Here is a 20,377-nt window from a genome sequence, read left to right on the forward strand (position 1 = left end):
GAAGGAGGATCACTTGAGATCATGAGTTCAAGACCAGCCTGGCCAACATGGGGAAACCCTGTCTCTCCTAAAAATACAAAAATTAGCCGGGCATGATGGTGCACATCTGTAATCTCAGCTACTTGGGAAGCTGAGGCAGGAGAATCACTTGAATCCAGGAGGCGGAGGTTGTAGTGAGCCAAGATTACACCACCGTACCCCAGCCTGGGACACAGAGCCAGACTCCGTCTCAGGAAAAAAAAAAAAAAAAGGCTAAAAAGGCTCCTGTCTACCCAGCAGTGAGCTAAAGACTGTATCCTTTTCTACTGAAAGGCATAATTTGACTCCTGCTTTTCCAGCTCCCTTTACCTAGGAAAAATACTTAAGAACCAACATACTTTCCATATTAAACTGGCATAATTTCTCTAATTACCAATGTTGTGTGAGTAATTGGTTCTATAGATACTTATATAGCAGGAAAGAGTATAGATACATTACTCTTTTTTTAGCATCAAAGGGAAGGCTCCTCCTCTTCCTGGTAGAAGGAGGAGAGATTAGTGCTGAAGAAAAACACTGGTCATGTTCATCTTAAAGACTACTGAGTGACGGCTGGGTACAGTGGCTGACGCCTGTAATCCCAGCACTTTGGAAGGCCGAGGTGGGTGGATCACGAGGTCAGGAGATCGAGACCATCCTGGCTAACACGGTGAAACCCCGTCTTTACTAGAAATAGAAAAAATTAGCCGGGCGTGGTGGCAGGCACCTGTAGTCCCAGCTACTCGGGAGTCTGAGGCAGGAGAATGGCATGAACCTGGGAGGCAGAGCTTGCAGTGAACCGAGATGTGCCACTGCACTCCAGCCTGGGCGACAGAGCGAGACTCAGTCTCAAAAAAAAAAAAAAAAAGACTACTGAGTGACAGGCTGGGTGCAGTGGATCACACCTGTAATCCCAGCACTTTGGGAGGCCAATGTGGGCAGGTCACCAGGTAAGGAGTTCGAGACCAGCCTGACCAACATGGTAAGGACCAAATAAGATAATAAATTAAAGTTGTTAGTATAGTATTTAGCATATAGCAAGTTCCCAGAAATATTTATTACAATTGCCCAACACAGTGGTGCACACCTGTGTTCTGTTACTCAGGAGGCTGAGGCAGGAGGATCACTTGAGTCCAGGAATTTGAGACTAGCCTGGGCAACATAGTGAGACCCTGTATCTAAAAATAAATAAATAATTTTTAAAAATTGTTGCAACAGTTGCGATTATGTGGAAGTCTGCATATTTTAAGACTAGAAAAGAATACATAGTAATGATAATTGTATTAAGGCAGTGAGTAAATCCACATTAATTTCTGTTTGTAATCCCAGCACTTTGGGAGGCCGAGGTGGGTGGATTGCTTGAGCTTAGGAGTTTGAGACCAGCCTGGATAACATAGACCCTGTTTCTATTTCATTAAAATTAATTTTTTAAAAAATATTTTCTTCACTGGGCTTGGTGGCACATGCCTGTAATCCCAGCACTTGGGCAGGTGGAGGCTGGCAGATCGCTTGAGCTCAGGAGTTCAAGACCAGCCTAGGTAATATGATGAAATCCCATCTCTACGAAAAGTACAAAAATGTGGCACCTGTAGTCCCAGCTACTTGGGAGGCCGAGGCAGGAGGATTGTTTTGAGCTGTGATTACGCCACTCATCTCTAGCCTGAGTAACAAAGTGAGACTCTTTAAAAAAAAAAAAAAAAAAAAAAAAAAAAAAAAAAAATCTGCTTTCTCATTCTTTTTCAAACGAAACTAGTTTTTTTGTTTTTGTTTTTGTTTTGAAACAAGGTCTACCGCCACCAGGCCTGGCTAATTTTTCTATTTCGTAGAGATGAGAGTTTCGCCATGTTGCCCAGGCTGGTCTCAAACTCCTAGGCTCAAGCGATCCTCCTACCTCAGCTTCCCAAAGTGCTAGGATTACAGGCACGAGCCACCGTCCCTGGCTCCAAACATCGAATAATTTACAAAATGATTCGTTTAGTTGTTAATTCCAATAATTGTTTAGTTGAGGTCATAATTTGTATGGCACAGTAATAAAAGCTAACATTTCTTTTTTTTTTTTTGAGACAGAGTCTCGCTCTGTCGCTCAGGCTGGAGTGCAGTGGCTCAATCTCGGCTCACTGCAAGCTCCACCTCCTGGGTTCACGCCATTCTCCTGCCTCAGCCTCCCGAGTAGCTGGGACTACAGGCGCCGGCCACTGCGCCCGGCTAATTTTTTTCTATTTTTTAGTAGAGACGGGGTTTCACCATGGTCTCGATCTCCTGACCTTGTGATCTGCCCGCCTCGGCCTCCCAAAGTGCTGGGATTACAGGCGTGAGCCACCGCGCCTGGCCAAAAGCTAACATTTCTTGAGTGGTTACTGCATTTCACATCTGTTACCCATTTTAATTCTCACTAGTACTCTTAGATATAGGTGATATTATATCCCCATTTTACCAGACGAGGAAACTGAAGCTTAGAGGTGTTAAATTACTTGCCCGAACGTCTTGAAACATAGAAACTTGCAGGGCCAGGTGCTGTGGCTCGCACCTGTAATCCTAGCACTTTGGGAGGCCGAGGCAGGCAGATTGCCTGAACTCAGGAGTTCGACACCAGCCTGGGCTTAACACAGTGAAACCCTGTCTCTACTAAAATACAAAAGAAATTAGCTGGGCATGGCAGCATGCACCTGTAGGGAGGCTGAAGCAGGAGAATTGCTTGAACCCGGGAGGTGGAGGTTGCAGTGAGCTGCGGTCATGCCACTGCACTCTAGCCTGGGCGACAGAGTGAGACTCCATCTCTAAAAGGGGGAAAAAAAAAAAAGGTCGCAGAACCAGACTTTAAATCTAGGCCTGTCATTCTGCAGAGCCATGCTGAACCAGCTAAGCACTACTGCACCATAGTTGCCATCGCAAACAATTGCAAGTGTGGCTTACTACTCTAATGGAGAGGGCGTAGTTAGTAATGAGACTAACTTGGAAAGTTATATGCCCCTCATTCTCTTTACTATTTATTCATCTCTATCTTAAGGTTTATGAGATTTTCATTTTTAAACATCCTAAAAGCTCTCAACATAGTTTGTATGCTCATAAAAGGGTGGTTTATAATATAGATAGATGGGCCTTTTCTTTTTTAACTTTCTTTTTAAAACTGATAATCACATGATTTTAAAACTATATAAAAAGATAGACATTGAAAAATTTAGCTTCTATTTCTGTCAGTCTTCTCTACTCCTCCATTGTACCTTCACTCATAACTCCTTTTATTGGTTTCTTATCTATCCAACCACTGATGCTTTATGCTTCCTTTCAAAGATGCATTTTCTACAAATAGAATCTGGTTTTTTTTCTTTATCTGCTTCTAATTGTCAATGAGAAAAATCTCTTTAACAAAGCTTTACTCTTCTAGTTCTCTACGGTTCAGCACTTTCCCTTTGGGATGCCTAATTATATATTGGTAGCAAGAATTTGTGTCATGGGTGGTTTTTAAAAAATTATTTAATTTAAATGGGTCAGTTGCAACAGATCACAGTATATTTGAAAATTATTTTGGGTAGGAAAAAAAGTAGACAGTCCCTCAGAGTATTCTGTGTTTGTGTATGATTTTGAAGATACCCTCTTGGACAGCATTCATTAAAAACCAAAACATGGTGAGCAGGTGTGGTGGCTCACGCCTGTAATTCCAGCACTTTGGGAGGCTGAGGCAAGTGGATCACCTTTGGTCAGGAGTTCAAGACCAGCCTGGACAACATGGTGAAAGCCCATGTCTACTAAATATACAAAAAAATTATCTGGGTGTGGGGGCGGGTGCCTGTAATCCCAGGTACTCAGGAGGCTGTGGCAGGAGAATCGCTTGAACCTGGGAGGCAGAGGTTGCAGTGAGCTGAGATCGCACAATTGCCCTCCAGCCTGGGCAACAAGAGTGAAACTCTAATAATAATAATAATAACCAAAACATGGTTCGTCACTAGACTGGTCAACATAGTAAGACCCTACAAAATGATTTTCTAAAAATTTCTACAAAATGATTTTTAAAAAATTACCCAGGCGTGGTGGTACACACCTGTAGTGCCAGCTACTCAGGAGGATGAGGCAGGAGGATCACTTGAGCCCAGGATTGCACCACTGCACTCCAGCCTAGACCCTGTCTCAAAAAACAAAACAAAACAAAACAAAACATGAATTTTGTTTGTTTGTTTTCAGGCAAGGTCTCACTGTGTCACCCAGGCTGGAGTGCAGTGGTGCCATCTTGGCTCACTGCAACCTTCACCTCCAGACTCAGGTGATCCTCTTGCCTCAGCCTCCTGAATAGCTGGGACTACAGGCACACACCACCACACCTGGCTAATTTTTGTATTTTTTGTAGACATAGGGTTTTGCTGTGTGACCCAGGCTGGTCTTGAATGCCTGAGCTCAAACAATCCACCCGCCTCAGCCTCCAAAGTGTGGGATTACAGGCGTGAGCCACTGCACCCGGCCAAAACATGATCTTTCTAATAATTATTGTCCACTTTTGTTGAAGTCTAATAGCTAACTTCCCTTTCTTATTCATTGTAGTTACGGCAGTCCCAGTCTTACTGCACAGACACAGAGTGTCTTCAGGAATGTAAGTACCACTGAGACAGGAGGAAGGATGGCATTGGGGGCGGAATTAGAGGCCAGATGCCTGTGAATATTTGTCAGAATGTATTCTTACATTGCCTATTCTGGTGGTTACCAAAAAAAAAAAAAAAAAAAAAAAAAAAAGACTGACACAAAGGAAAGAAATTATTCTCATAGTTTGCTCTTTAATAAGAAAATGGTTCTCCGTAATGTATTTGCTACTTGTCTATTTCATTCTTTAACTTAAAATTTGTTTTCATGACTCAAAAACCCTATTTATTGCAGAACATTATAAATAAGTATGAGGAAAAAAATGGCTGGGTGCAGTGGCTCACACCTGTAATCCTGGCACTTTGGGAAGCTGAGGCGGATCGCTTGAGTCCAGGAGTTCGAGATCATCCTGGGCAACATGGGGAAACCCTGTCTCTACAAAAAATACAAAAATTAGTGGGGTGTAGCGGTGCACAACTGCAGCCCCAGCTACTCCTGAGGCTGAGGTGGGAGGATCACCTGAGCCGGGGGAGGTTGAGGCTGCAGTGAGCTGTGATGGCACCACTGCACACCAACCTGGGTGACGTAGTGAGACCCTCTCTCAAAAAAAAAAAAAAGAAGAAAGGAAAAGAAAGAACTTCCAGAATACTTAATGATAACCACTGTTGACAAATTCGGGTATATCCTAGTCTTTTTTCTTGGTAAATACGTCTATAACAGGGCACTGTGGGCAGGTGTAACTGGGGCATCAAAGCTGCTTGCGCAAACCATTCACTGTCTTCCTAACATCTATTTGCATCAGTTGGCAGGCTTGAGAATTCTTTTTTTTTTTTTTTAAGAGACAGTGTCTTACTTTGTCGCCCACACTGAGAGCGGTGGTGCGATTATGGCTCACTGCAGCCTTGACCTCCAGGCTCAAGTGATCCTCCCACCTCAGCCTCCCTAGTAGGTGGGACTACAGGGATGCACCACCAGGCATGGCTAATTTTTCAGAATTTTTTGTAGAGTCAAGGCCTTCCCATGTTGCCCACATGAGTCTCGAAATCCTGGGATCAAGTGATCCTTCTGCCTCAGCTTCCCAAAGTGCTGGGATTACAGGTGTAAGCCAGCATGCCCGGCCACTGAGAACTTCTTAGGGGAGGAGGCCATTCTTTTCCATGTGTGGAAACTTTGGGTGGCTGTGGAGTTCATTCCTTTGGCTATGACATTCACATGCGTATCAGGGAATTTGGCAGTGGAGAAGTTTCTCCACATGGCTTTATGGGCAGTATATGTAGGTGACAGACTTGGTGGCCATTACATGACACATCTTTTTTCAGGATACTCAGAAATATTTTGAGAGATGCTTTAAGGGGAACTAGTAAAATAGTATTTAAACCAATCCAGTCTTGTACCAGAAGACTGCAAGAAGAAAAGTATGACATTCACAGGATGGTGAAGCCTGGCATAATTAGATTTCATATAAACTTACAGAAATGGGATCACATTGTATGTGTTATTTTTCACTACTTATAAAATATCAACATATATTTGTCTTACTATTTATTGAGCCAGGCATTGTGGCGTGCTCCTGTAATCCCAGCTACTTGGGAGACTGAGGCAGAAGGATCACTTGAGCCCAGGAGTTTGAGGCTGCAGTGAGCTATGATCATGTTACTGCACTCCAGCCTGGATGACAAAGTGAGATCCCATCTCAAAAAGAAAAAAATTATTGATTAAATAATAATTCATCGTGGGGAAGCACCAGTGTTTAAATGATTTCCTTTTACTAGAATCTTAGGTTACTGATACATTTTTTGCTATTATAAACAACACTTGAACATTCTTTGTGTGCATATGTTGGGGAGGACAAATAATTTTTTCTTCAACCTCAGAGTTCTTTGCTGAGACACCCTATAACAAAGGATAGATTGCTGGGCGCGGTGGCTCACGCCCATAATCCTAGAATTTTGGGAGGCAGAGGCAGGCAGATCAGTTGAGGCCAGGAGTTTGAGACCAGCCTGGCCAACATGGAAACCCTGTGTCTACTAAAAATACAAAAATTAGCTGGGCGTGGTGGCACGTGCCTGTAGTCCCAGCTGCTCTGGAGGCTGAGGCACCAGAATCACTTGAACCCAGGAGGCACAGGTTGCAGTAAACTGAGATCACACCACTGCACTCCAGGCTGGGTGACAGAGCAAGACCCTCTCAAAAAAAAAAAAAAAAGGATAGATGAACAAGGGAAAAGCAAGTTTAATGTGTGTGGCGTGGGAGAAACCTCAGTGCAAAGTAACTCAAAGCAGTGGCTCAGAACTCTGGCTTATGTAGCATCTTCAACAAAGAACAATACATTTGTGGAAAAAGGGCAGAACATAGGAAAGAGATTTTAGGCTTTGAAGGATAAGAAACTGGGAAAGTGGCCGGGCGCGGTGGCTCAAGCCTGTCATCCCAGCACTTTGGGAGGCCAAGACGGGCAGATCACGAGGTCAGGAGATCGAGACCATCCTGGCGAACACGGTGAAACCCCGTCTCTACTAAAAAATACAAAAAACTACTCAGGCGAGGTGGCGGGCGCCTGTAGTCCCAGCGACTCGGGAGGCTGAGGCAGGAGAATGGCGTGAACCCGGGAGGCGGAGCTTGCAGTGAGCTGAGATCCGGCCACTGCACTCTAGCCTGGGCGACAGAGCGAGACTCCGTCTCAAAAAAAAAAAAAAAAAGAAACTGGGAAAGTAAATATTTGGGAGGAAACTAATGGAGTAAGGTTTGTCTGCAGACTCCTCTGGTGCTGTCTCTGGGCTATTAAGTCTGTAGAGTTGTGTATAAAGGAGAGTTTGTATCCTACCTTTAGGCAGAAAAGAGGGGAATAGAGAGAGCTTTTCTTCTATTTGCTACTTCCTAATTGCCTACCGCTCAAAAATAATTCTTTCTTTCTTTTTTTCTTTTTTTTTTTGAGACGGAGTCTTGCTTTGTTGCCCAGGCTGGAGTGCAGTGGCGCAGTGTCAGCTCACTGCAACCTCCACCACCCAGGTTCAAGCAATTCTAGTGCCTCAGCCTCCCAAGTAGCTGGGATTACAGGCATAAGCCACCATGCCTGGCCTCTCAAAAATAATTTCTGTGTGAAAGAGGCATATTTTGGAGTGATACGTTCTGGTTTTCTTCACACATTTTAAGGCTATTTACGTATTGCCCAATTGCATTTATTAGTAGGTTAGTTGCTGATATGTAACATCTCTGAAGCAGAGCTGCTAGTTTATTATGTATATGAAACCAAAACAAGACATAGTAAGGTAATCTTAAAGAGACTTGTATACATTATGATTTTTATCACTTTGTGAACTGGGTGTCCCATCAAATTCCACAGATATAACAACTTAGAGAAGTGGGAGCTAGTGCAGTGCCTAGCCTAAAGCAGAACTTTCGTCAGAACTTAGTCCATTTGGGCGACATATATGCCTTCAAGACAAGAAAGCAATAGAAACATGCATTGTTAGGACAATGGGTGGTGGTTCCCTCCCTCCAGACTTCTTTATGTTACTTCTCCAGTAGCATTCATTAACCTGCAGTGTACAGCTCAAATATTTGCCTCAACAGGTAAAGCTAAAACCTGTTTTCCTAGTTGAAAATAATTTTATTGAACCTCCCCATGGGAAAACAGGTATTTATTACCTGTGCGGCTTTTGTGACTCTTGAACCAGCCCCACCTATAACCAAATATATTCATTCCTGTAGGTAAAATGTGACTTCCTAACTCTAAAAAGAAAGGTGAAACTTTGAACGTTCATTTAGGCATATCGGCAAGGTTTTCTTTCCCTCCAATTCTTTTAGCAGTTGGTAAAAATCCTTTCTGAGAGCTAGGCTTTTAAATGGTTAAACAGTAGTTTACTGTGAGGGATAGAATTATTTTTCTTATATTCTAAATTTTCTCCAGTGAGCTTATACTTTTTTCTTAAAATAATAAAACATATATTTTGTAGCTATCTTTATATTTAGATACATGTGTTACTATTCAATTGGAAAAAGTTATTTTTTAAAATTAAATATGTGTTTTAAGCTTGTGGGAATTGGAGGCTTCATAAGAATTGAAATAAGCCTTGAAGAAATATATGTTTTATTCTCTTCTCCTGACTTGTTTTTACATTGGTTACTTTGGTTCACTTCTGCCCTTCATTTCTGTAGTTCTATTTTGTATACATTCCATTGTCTTATTTTTTTACTCTTCCCCTTTTCACAGATGTTATTCCATTGTTTTAGAACAGTGTTTAATCATTGTGATATCAGAAATGTCATTTATTCATTTAGTCCTAGAAGCAGCTGCTAGGTAGATTCAACGTTGTTAAAACACAGACCAAAGAGTAAATGGTGAAGACATATATAAATGTATGTGTGTATGTGTGTGTGTGTGTATATATATATATATATATTTTTTTTTTTTTTTGAGATGGAGTTTGCTCTGTTGCCCAGGCTGGAGTGTAGTGGCGTGATCTCAGCTCACTGCAACTTCCGCCTCCTAGGCTCAAGCTATTCTCCTGCCTCAGCCTCCCAAGTAGCCAGGATTACAGGAATGCACTAACACACCTGGCTAATTTTTTGTATTTTTAGTAGAGACGGGGTTTCGCCATTTTGGCCAGGCTGGTCTCGAACTCCTGACCTCAAGTGACCCACCCACCTCTGCCTCCTAAAGTGCTGGGATTACAGAGGTGCGCTACCTTGCCCAGCCCGTATGTTCTTATTTATACAGTCTATTTGGGCGTTAGCATTTGGCACTGAATATGGTTTGGGGTGTTTTTGTTTTTTTTTGTTTTGTTCTGAGACAGGGTCTCACTTTGTCACCCAGGCTTGAGTGTAGTGGAGCAAACACGGCTCACTGCAGCCTTAACCTTACAGGTTCAAGTAAACCTCCCATTTCAGCCTCCTGAGTAGCTGGGACTACAGGAGCATGTCACCATGCCCAGCTAATTTTTTTTTTCTTTCTTTCTTTTGAGATGGAGTCTTGCTTTTGTCGCCCAAGCTGGAGCCCAATGGCATGATAGCGCACTGCAACCTCCACCTCCTGGATTCAAGCAGTTCTCTTGCCTCAGCGTCCTGAGTAGCTGGGATTACAGGCGTGTGCCAGCATCCCCAGCTTTTTTTTTTTTTTTTTTTTTGAGACAGTCTCACACTGTCGCCAGGCTGGAGCGTAGTGGTGCAATCTCAGCTCACTGCAACCTCCACCTCCTGGGTTCAAGCGATTCTCCTGCCTCAGCCTCCTGAGTACCTGGGACTACAGGCGCCCGCCACCACACCAGCTAATTTTTATACTTTTAGTAGAGACAGGGTTTCACCATTTTGGCCAGAATGGTCTCGGTCTCTTGACCTCGTGATCCACCTGCCTCGGCCTCCTAAAATGCTGGGATTACAGGTGTGAGCCACTGCGCCTGGCCTAATTTTTGTATTTTTTAGTAGGGACAAGGTTTCCCTATGTTGCCAAGACTGGTCTTGAACTCCTGACCTCAGGTGATCCACCCACCTCGTCCTCCCAAAGTGCTGGGATTATAGGCCTGAGCCACCGTGCCTGGCTGCATTGTGTCTTTCTACCTGCTGTCTTCTTTCTTGGTGCCTCTGTCTGTCCCCCTGACCTCTTAGCTTTTATTTTTGGAATGCTCCAGGACTCAGCCCCTGGATCATTTCCCTTTCTAGACACTCACTCGCTTGGTGATCTCATCTGATCTCATGACTCATTACGTGTATGCTGATGACTGTCTTTTGGGCATTTCCACTGGGATGTCTCACAAGGTGCCTCAAACTCAACATCTTAAGAATTTCTGCTCCTCTCGAGATCCTTCCTATAACAGTTAATGGTAGTTCTATCCTTCTGAGACTCATCCTTGGCTTCCCTTTTTCTTACACTGTTCAGTCACCTTTCAGCAAGCACAACCTTGAAGATACATCCAAAATTCTACCACTTCTCACTATCGCACTGCCTCCTCCCTGTTCTAGGCCATCATCATCTCATATGTTAACAGATTATTGCAACAGGTTCTGTTGTATTAGTCTGTCTAATTAGTCTGTATTAGTCCGTTTTCACACTGCTAATAAAGACATACCCAAGACAGGGCAATTTACAAAAGAAAAGGGTTTATTGGGCTTACAATTCCACGTGTCTGAGGAGGCCTCACAGTCACGGCGGAAGGTGAAAGGCACATCTCACATGGTGGCAGACAAGAGAAGAGCGCTTGTGCAGGGAAACTCCCCTTTTTAAAACCATGAGATCTCGTGAGACTTACTATCATGAGAACAGCGCAGGAAAGACCTGCTCCCATAATTCAATCACCTCCCACCAGGTTCCTCCCACGACATATGGGCATTGTGGGAGTTACAATTCAAGATGAAATTTGGGTGGGGACACAGCCAAACCAGATCACTGTCTTTCTGTTTCTCCTTCTTCAGGACACAACAGATAGAGTGGTTCTGTCAAAATGAGAGTCAGATATCATCTGCATTTTGCTCAAAACTCTTCAGAGGTGGCTGGGCACAGTGGCTCACACTTATAATCCTATTTCAGGAGGCCAAAGCAGGCAGATTACTTGGGCTCAGGAGTTCAAGACCAGCGTGAGCAACATGTTGAAATGATATAAAACTTAGCTAGGCATGGTAGCCTGTGCCTATGCCCCAGCTACTCTGGATGCTGAGTTGGGAGGATCACTTGAGCCTGGGAGGTTGAGGCTGCAGTGAGCTGTAATTGAGCCACTGCACTCTAACCTGGTGACAGAGTGAGACCCTGTCTCAAAAAAAAAAAAAAAGAAAAAAAAAAAGCCCCTTCAGTGGTTTTCTATTTAATATGTAATAGAAGCCAAGGTTCTTATTATGACCTATAAGGCCAACATGATCTGAATCCTGTTACTCTTTTGATTTAATCTTTTTATTTTCTTTTCTGGAGACAGAGTCTCACTCTGTTGCCCAGGCTGGAGTGAAGTGGTGCAATCATGGCTTACTATAACCTCAACCCCTTGGGCTCAAGCAGACCTCCCACCTCAGCCTTCTGAGTAGCTGGGACCACAGGTGTGTGGCACCACACTTGGCTGATTTTTGTTTGTTTGTTTGTTTTTTATGTTGTAGAGATAGGATCTCATTATGTTGCCCAGGCTGGTCTTCAACTCCTGGCCTCAAGTGATTCTCCCACCTCAGCTTCCCAAAGTGCTGGGATTACAGGCGTGAGCCACCGCACCCAGCCTAATCTTTTTCTTACATCCCACCTCGCTATACCACCAATCCCAGGTCACTCCACTTCAGCCATGTTGGCCTCCATGAACATCCCACAGGCTCCTGAATCAGGAGTTCTCGCTGTTCCTTCTGCCTGAAATGTGCTCCTTTCAGATAATCTCACAAATGACACCCTCACTTTCTTTACTTCTTTACTCCAGAGTGCCTTCTTAGTGAGGCTTCCCTTAGCCCCCTGCTTAAAATGTCATGTATTTCTTTTTTAATAGAATCCTTTAAACAAAAGAGAGGATGCTTTCCATTCAGGTTATCTTTCTCTAAAAAACACTAATCTGAAGTAACACCAGGGGGCACCCTCGCAGAACACAATATGAAAGTATAGGTTGAATATCCCTTATTTGAAATGCTTGGAGCCAGAAGGGTATTCGGTTTCAGATTTTTTCAGATTCATTTACCAGTTGACCATCCCTAAGCTGAAAATGTGAAATGTTCTGATAAGCATTTCTTCTGAGCATGATGTCAGCTCAAAAAGTTTTGGATTTTGGAGCATTCTGGATTTTTAGAGTAGGAATACTCAGCCTGTAGTAGGATAACAGGTCTACATTAGGGAATGATAGAGATCACCCTTGACTCAGCTTTTTGAAAACTGGTAGCTTTGCTTAGGACAATGTAATTACTATATAGGACCAAAAATTACAGGGTTAGAGCATACCGGTGTATTGTCCACGTTCACTGCTATTCTGTTTTTGCTTTCCCCAGTGGAAACCTATATAAGTTTATACAAATAATCTCTCGGGATGGGTCAGCTCTTAGAGCCTGTCTCTACCTTTTCATCTTCTTGGTGTCCAGCTCAGTTAACGACTGCATTGTGAATATTCCATTTGGCATTTTATTTGTGAGGTCTCTGACCATCAACTCTACTCATGTTTGCTTGTAACCAAAAACTTAATGTATAAGCAAAATAGGAAATGCTATATTTTGGTGTATAAAGTCCCTCTACATTTTTATGATTTGATATCTTTCCAGGCCATAAAGTGAAAAATACTTAACTTCTTAAAGTAAATAATATATAGGGAGTTCCTAGAGACCCCGTCTTAGAAGAAAAAAAAGCTGCTCCTGATGTTCATATTTGTCAGCTGCATGCAATGTCAGAGAGTGTGAGGAGGCCAGTCCAACTCTCGTTTTCCTGTGTTCTGAGACTTTCTAAAGAGTAGGTCTTGTCATGAGGGACTGTGAATAATCACAGAAAACCTATAGTGACCCTCTTATTTCCTGTCCCTAAATATTTTAAGGAGTCTAAGTCAGTTCAGATACCTAGTGTTTTCAACCCCAAGATACTTTAGGTTACTTTTTTTGTTTAATTCTATTAACTTTTTACATAAGGTTCAAAAATCAAGAAGTTAATTAGTATACAGTGAAGAGTTGTCTTGCCTCATATTCTCCCAACTACGCAGATCCTTTCTCCAGGCATTATTGGTCTTCTCTGTATCTTTCCAGAGTGTCTTTGTACATGTACAAGCAACTGTAAATTATTTGTCTCTGTCGCCCAGGCTAGAGTGCCATTGTGCCATCCTGGCTCGCTGCAACCTCTGCCTCCCAAATTCAAGTGATTCTCATGCCTCAGCCTCCCGAGTAGCTGGGATTACAGGCATGAGCCACTACACCCGGCTAGTTTTTGTATTTTTAGTACAGAGGGGGTTTCATTATGTTGGCCAAGCTGGTCTTGAACTCCTGACCTCAAGTGATCCGCCTACCTCGGCCTCTCAAAGTGCTGGGATTACAGGCTTGAGCCACTGTGCCCAGCCTTGTCTCCCCTTTTTAGACACCATTCCTCACCTGCTTTCTTTTTTTTTTTTTTTTTGTCAAAAAAAGCATACCTCATAGAGACTTTCTCAAAAATTGTTTACAGCTTTATAATAATTCCATTGTATAGATGTACCATAATATATTAATCAGGCACTCTTGGCAGACGTTTAGGTTTGTTTCCAGTTTTTTGTTAATAATCTTGCATGCTATGCCCATGTGATAGTACATCCCAAAGTCAATCTCAATTTCATGGGACTGTTGTAAACAGAAAACGACTGGCTGTGACCAAGAGGTTCTACTTTAATTGGTTCACCTAGTATCCTATTCTGAGATGGGCCATGAATTACTGGAGGATAGGAGAAAATGATGTTATCAAACCTTGGAGGTCAGGAAAACTGTTTCCATTTAGCTTTTTAAGTAGAGAAATTCTACCACTTACTGTTACCCTTCAGAAAATTTTAGAGGCATCCTTCACTAATTTTTCTTCCTCCTCCTCCCACCAGTCCAGTTAGTTACCAAGTGTTGTGCTCCTTCCATCCCATTATCACTTTTCTGTATTCTAATTGATCCTAATACTGGTAATGGATACGGTGTTTTTTGTTTTCGTTTTTCTTGTGGAGACAGAATCTCACTCTGTCACCCAGGCTGGAGTGCAGTGGTGCAGTCTCGGCTCACTGCAACCTCCACCTCCCAGGTTCAAGCGATTCTCCTGCCTCAGCCTCTTGAGTAACTGGAATTACAGACCCGTGCCACCACACCCCGCTAAGGTTTATATTTTCAGTAGAGACGAGGTTTCACCATGTTGGCCAGGCTGGTCTCAAACTCCTGACCTCAGGTGATCCGCCTGCCTCTGCCTCCCAAAGTTAATGGATAATGTTTATTGACTACCTGCTGTGTACCAGGTACTTCACTAACTGCTTGTCATGTATTGACCATTTCAATTGTCGTAGCTGCTCTGAGATGATGGAAATACTTCCACTTCACTGGTAAAGAAACTGAGGCTCGTCTGGGCACAGTAGCTCACACCTGTAATCCCAGCACTTTGGGAGGCCCAGGCGGGTGAATCATGAGGTCAGGAGATCGAGACCATCCTGGCCAACATGGTGAAAACCCGTTTCTACTAAAATTCAAAAAATTAGCCTGGCATGGTGGTACACACCTGTAGTCCCAGCTACTCGGGAGGCTGAGGCAGGGGAATCGCTTGAAACTGGGAGGCGGAGGTTGCAGTGAGCCAAGATTGTGCCACTGCACTCCACCCTGGTGACAGAGCAAGACTCCATCTCAAAATGATAATAATAATAATAGAAGAAGAGGAAGAGTAAAAGAAGAGGAAGAAGAAGAAGGAAGAAGGAAGGAAGGAAGAAGGAAAGAAGAAAAAGAAACTGAGGCTCAGGGATTATATATCTAAGGGGTGGTATAGTCAAACAGCTATGAGATGGTTTCAGTTGTTAAAAAGTTAATTAGGAGAGACAGGAAACCTTTCCTTCAAACTAGAAATGCTACACTAGTCCAGAGAAGGCAGAGGAAAAAGTGGGTGGAGGAAATGGAGATTTTTATGGAAGAGGGATATAGCATATAGGTGGATAAATGGAGTTAGTTGTAAGAACATGCTAGACAGGGAAATAATGAGTAACCCAGGAAGACTGAATTTGCATAGTTGGCAAATGCTGCCAGACAAGTTCGCATTCAACTGTTGCATCAGATTCATTTGGAAAGCTTTTAAAAAATATCGTTGGTTCCTGTTCCCATCCCAAAGCTGCTCCTGAATCAGATGGTCTTAGGCAGTGCCTTAGAATCTGTGGTGTTGATACTGTCACAGGCTATTCTGATGCATAGCCAGGCCAGGGAATCATTGGCTAAAGAAAGAAGAGGGGCCAGGGGCGGTGGCTTATGCCTGTAATCCCATCACTTTGGGAGGCTGAGGTGGGTGGATCACCTGAGATCAGGAGTTCGAGACCAGCCTGGTCAACATGGTGAAACCTTGTCTCTACTAAAAATACAAAAAACTAGCTGGGTGTGGTGGTGAGCACCTGTAATCCCAGCTACTCAGGAGGCTGAGGCAAGAGAATCACTTGAACCTGAGAGGCAGAGGTTACAGTGAGCAGAGATCGTGCCGTTGCACTCTAGCCTGGCCAGCAAGAGTAAAACTCTATCTCAAAATGAAAGGAAGGAAGGAAGGAAGGAAGGAGGGAGGGAGGGAGGGAGGGAGGGAGGGAGGGAGGGAAGGAAGGAAGGAAGGAAGGAAGGAAGGAAGGAAGGAAGGAAGGAAGGAAGGAAGGAAGGAAGGAAGGAAGGAAGGAAGGAAGGAAGGAAGGAAGGAAGGAAGGAAGGAAGGAAGGAAGGAAGGAAGGAAGGGGTATGGGGGGTGACTAAAGCAGCGGCTGCATTTTCTGAGAAGTGGTAAGAGGTAAGATTAGATGAGTAAGGCCAAATCGTATGAGGAAAGGCTGAGCTACAGAATTTAGAATTGCTGGGCACAGTAGCTCATGCTTATAATCCTGGCACTTTGCAAGGCTCAGGTGCATGGATTGCTTGAGCTCAGGAGTTCAAGACAAGCCTTGGCAACATGGCAAAACGCCGTCTCTACTAAAAATACAAAAATTAGGGCCAGGTGGGGTGGCTCATGCCTGTAATCCCAGAACTTTGGGAGGCCAAGGTGGGCAGATCACTTGAGCTCAGGAATTCGAGATCAGCCTGGGCAACATAGTGAGACCCTGTCTCTAAATAATAAAAAAATAGTTTTAAAAATATTAAAAAATTAATCGGGCATGGTGGCATACTCCTATAGTCCCAGCTACTCAAAAGGCTGAGGTGAGAGGATCGCTTGAGCCTGGGAGGCAAAGGTTGCAGTGGGTTGTGATTGTGCCACTGCACTGCAGCCTGGGAGAGAGAGAGAGCCACTGACTCAATAAAAACAAAAACAAAAACCCAGAGTTGAAACAGTAGGCAGTGGAAACAGTTATCACGTTGATCAGCAGAGATGTGTTAAAAACAGAGGGGATTGTTTGTTTGTTCGTTGTTTGTTTTGGGGTTGAGACAGGGTCTATCTCTGCCACCCAGGCTGGAGTGCAGTTGTGTGATTACAATTCACTGCAGCCTTGACCACCTGGGCTTAAGTGATCCTCCTACCTCAGCCTCCCAAGTAGCTGGGATTACAGGCCTGCACCACCACACACAGCTAATTTTTTAATTTTTTTGTGGAGACAGGAGTGTCACTATGTTGCCCAGGCTGGTCTCAAATGCCTGGGCTCCAAGGATCCTCCTGCTTCAACCTCCTAGAGTGCTGAGATCACAGCCATGAGCCACTGTACCCAGCCAAGAAGTTTTAAGCAGACGTTTCTGGCAGCGATAAGCAAGTAGGAAAACCTGTAATAGGAACCAAGCTAGGAGATAGTTAAGGGAACTAAGAGTCTTATTACTATTGTGAGATTCTAAAAAAGAAGTGGACATTACTATTTTGTTGTTGTTGAAATGGAGTCTCACTATGTTACCCAGGCTGGAGTGCAGTGGCATGATCTTGGCTCACTGCAACCTCCGTCTTCCAGGTTCGAGCAATTCTTCTGCCACAACACCCCGAGTAGCTGGGATTACAGGCGTGCGCCACCATGCCTGGCTAATTTTTGTATTTTTAGTAGAGACTTTTTGTTTGTTTGTTTGTTTTTTACCATGTTGGCCAGGCTGGTGTTGAACTCCAGACCTCAGCTGATGCACTCGCCTTACCCTCCCAAGTGCTGGGACTACAGGCGTGAGCCACGGTGCCCGGCATGAGATTCTAAAAAAGGATCAGGTATTGTTTGTCTAGAAATATGAATTAGTAAACTTGGAATCTGAGGTTTAACTCTCTTAAGCTTCAGAATTTTTTACTTGCAAAGAATATTAGAAAGTCATGGGTGGGCATGACTACCGACTGACGCCTGTAATCTCAGCTCTTTGGGAAACCCAGGCAGGAGGATTGCATGAGGCCAGAAGTTCAGCACCAGCCATTTTGCCCAGGCTGGTCTTGAGCTCCTGAGCTCAAGGGATGTTCCTGCCTTGGCCTCCTAAAGTGCTGGGATTACAGGCATGAGCCGCATCAGGTCTGGCCTGAACTATTATTTAAAATAAAAAAAATTATTTAAAATAAAAAAAAAAGTACTATTACTATATAATAGTAAATATAGGTTGAATATCCCTAACCTGAAAATCTGAAATTCTCCAAAATCTGAAACTTATTCAGTGCTGACGTGATGCTCAAAGGAAATACTCATTGGAACATTTCAGATTTTGGATTTTAGGATTAGGGCTGCTGAACCAATAAGTATATTGCATATATCCCCAAATCTGAAAAAATCTCAATTCTGGAACACTTGTATACCCAAGCATTTCACATAGGGACACTCAACATGTATTTGCTTTTAAAAAAAGAAAAACAAATCACTCTGGAGACAATATAGAACACAGGGGAAGCAGGAGTAGATATAGGGAGATCCCTTAAGAGGCCACTGCAGTAGACCAGATAAGAGGTGATGGTAGCTTGAGCAGGAGGGGACATGGAGCTAAAAGTGGGCAGATACAAGTGATATTTAGGAGGAAAAATTGCAAGAAACTTCATAATGTATTAAATACAGGGTTGTTGAGAGAAAAAAAAGGTGTTTTCTTAGGTTTCTGCCCTGGGCAACTGGATGAATGGAAATCCAGTTTGGTAGTTGGGGTGGAAAGGGGTAGGGCAGGGGGAGATGCTCATGATTTTTGTTTGGAATACTAAAGTACTGAATATGTTAAATGCAAAGGTGGGATTTCTGCATTTTGTTTTGTTTTGTTTTGTTTTGTTTTGTTTGAGACGGAGTCTCGCTCTGTCGCCAGGCTGGAGTGTGGTGGCGCAATCTCGGCTCACTGCAACCTCTGCCTCCCAGGTGATCTCTTGACCTCGTGTTTCCCAGATTTCTGCATTTTTAAGAAGTTTTCAGGTGACTCTGATGTATACCATTGTTTAAGAACTCTTGATGTTGGCCAGTTGCAGTGGCTCACGCCTGTAATCCCAGCATTTTCGGAGGCCAAGGAAGGTGGATCACCTGAGGTCAGGAGTTTGAGACCAGCCTGGACAACATGGTGAAATCCCATCTCTACTACAAATAAAACCCAGGAGGCAGAGGTTGCAGTGAGCCGAGATCGCGCCACTGCACTCCAGCCTGGTGACAGAGCGAGACTCCATCTCGAAAAAAAAAGAGAGAGAGAGAGAGAGAAAAAGAACTGTTGATATAAAGAAAAAGAAATAGAGAATTATTGATGGAGGAGTATCCAACTGTTAGATCAGACAGTGGGAATGACACAGAAGACAATGGAAGAAAGTGGTTGGTTTTTGTTTCAGTTTTGAGACAGGGTCTGGCTCTGTTGCCCAGGCTGGAGTGCACCGGTGCAATTACAGCTCACTGCAACGTCCACCTCCTGGGCTCAAGCCATCCTCCCACTTCAGCCTCCTGAGTAGCTGGGACCGCAGGTGCACACCAGCACACCTGGCTAATTTTTTAAAATATTTTTTGTAGAGATGGGTTTTTGTCATGTTGCCCAGGCTGGTCTCAAACTCCTGAGTTCAAGGGATCTGCCCGCCTTGGCCTCCCAAAGTGCTGGGATTACAGATATGAGCTGCCATGCCCAGCCTGTTTAGCTGTTTCTAGGGAAGTGACGGGTTGGAACAGAGGCTACAAGCATTCCTGTCCATCCTGCCTTGGGCCAGCTCAGCTCTTTTTAATGTATATTTTGTGCTAATTTGTTTGCCATAAGACTTCTTTGCAGCAGGGCCAGTGCAACTCTTAACTTGACTTTGTCTCCTTTTATCACTAGCCTTTTGGCCTCAGCAGTGCCACCAATTCCTTTCCTTTTATAGAATTGGGCCCTGGACCCACTGACCCCAATGCAGTGTATCAGATTAGTTTCAACATCTTGTCTGGATTTCTTTTACTTTTTCCTGAGGCAAGGAGATCAAAACCAAACAGCTGTAGTCTTGACAACCTATTTTAGTAATCACCTAGGGATACTACATTTTCCTCTAGAAATCTAATCTATAATTTTTTTTTCTTTCTTTTCTTTTCATTTTGTTGTTGTTGTTGTTTTCTTTTTGTTTTGTTTTGTTTTGGTTGAGACAGGGTCTTGCTCTCTCGGCCAGGCTGGAGTGCAGTGGTGTAATCTGAGTTCACTGCAACCTCTGCCTCCTGGGTTCAAGCAATTCTCGTGCCTCAGCCTCCCGGGTAGCTGGGACTATAGGCACACGCCACCACACCTGGCTAATTTTCGTAGAGATTTTGCAGTCTCACTAATGCACCTTAATATAACAGTTTCTCTTGTGAGGTATCACCCTGAGTTCTTTGTCTCACTTCCAAAATGATTAAGGAGCATGGTCATAAGGGTGAAGTTTGAGCGAAAATGTAATAAGCAAGAGAAAGCTCTCTGCAGAGAGGGGAGTCCGAGTGGATTGCGTGGTTACAACGGAATGCAAAATGTTTTTATAAGAAACTGCAGCCAGGCGCGGTGGCTCACGCCTGTAATCCCAGCACTTTGGGAGGCCGAGGCAGGCAGATCATGAGGTCAGGAGTTTGAGACCAGCCTGGCCAACATGGTGAAACCCCATCTCTACTAAAGATACAAAAAATTAGCCAGGCATGGTGGCGGCACCTGTAATCCCAGCTACTGGGGAGACTGCGGCAGGAGAATCACTTGAACCCAGGAGGTGGAGGTTGCAGTGAGCTGACGTGCCACTGCACTCCAACTTGGGCAACAGGGCGAGACTCCGTCTCAAAAAAAAAAAAAAGAAAGAAGAAAAAAAAAAGAAACTGCT

The 20,377-nt window shown here is 43.8% G+C and overlaps 1 protein-coding gene across 2 annotated transcripts in view; it reads left to right on the forward strand.

Moving 5' to 3' along the window:
- SMIM14 (small integral membrane protein 14) overlaps positions 1 to 20,377 on the forward strand; it is a 78,832-nt gene that overhangs the window by 50,994 nt on the left and 7,461 nt on the right. For both annotated transcript variants that reach the window (XM_008017607.3, XM_008017606.3), the window contains exon 3: positions 4,549 to 4,597. In XM_008017607.3, the coding sequence (XP_008015798.1) occupies positions 4,549 to 4,597 (49 nt within the window). The remainder of the gene's footprint in view (positions 1 to 4,548; positions 4,598 to 20,377) is intronic.

Source organism: Chlorocebus sabaeus, chromosome 27 (assembly GCF_047675955.1).
Source record: "Chlorocebus sabaeus isolate Y175 chromosome 27, mChlSab1.0.hap1, whole genome shotgun sequence".
Lineage (NCBI taxonomy): Eukaryota > Metazoa > Chordata > Mammalia > Primates > Cercopithecidae > Chlorocebus > Chlorocebus sabaeus.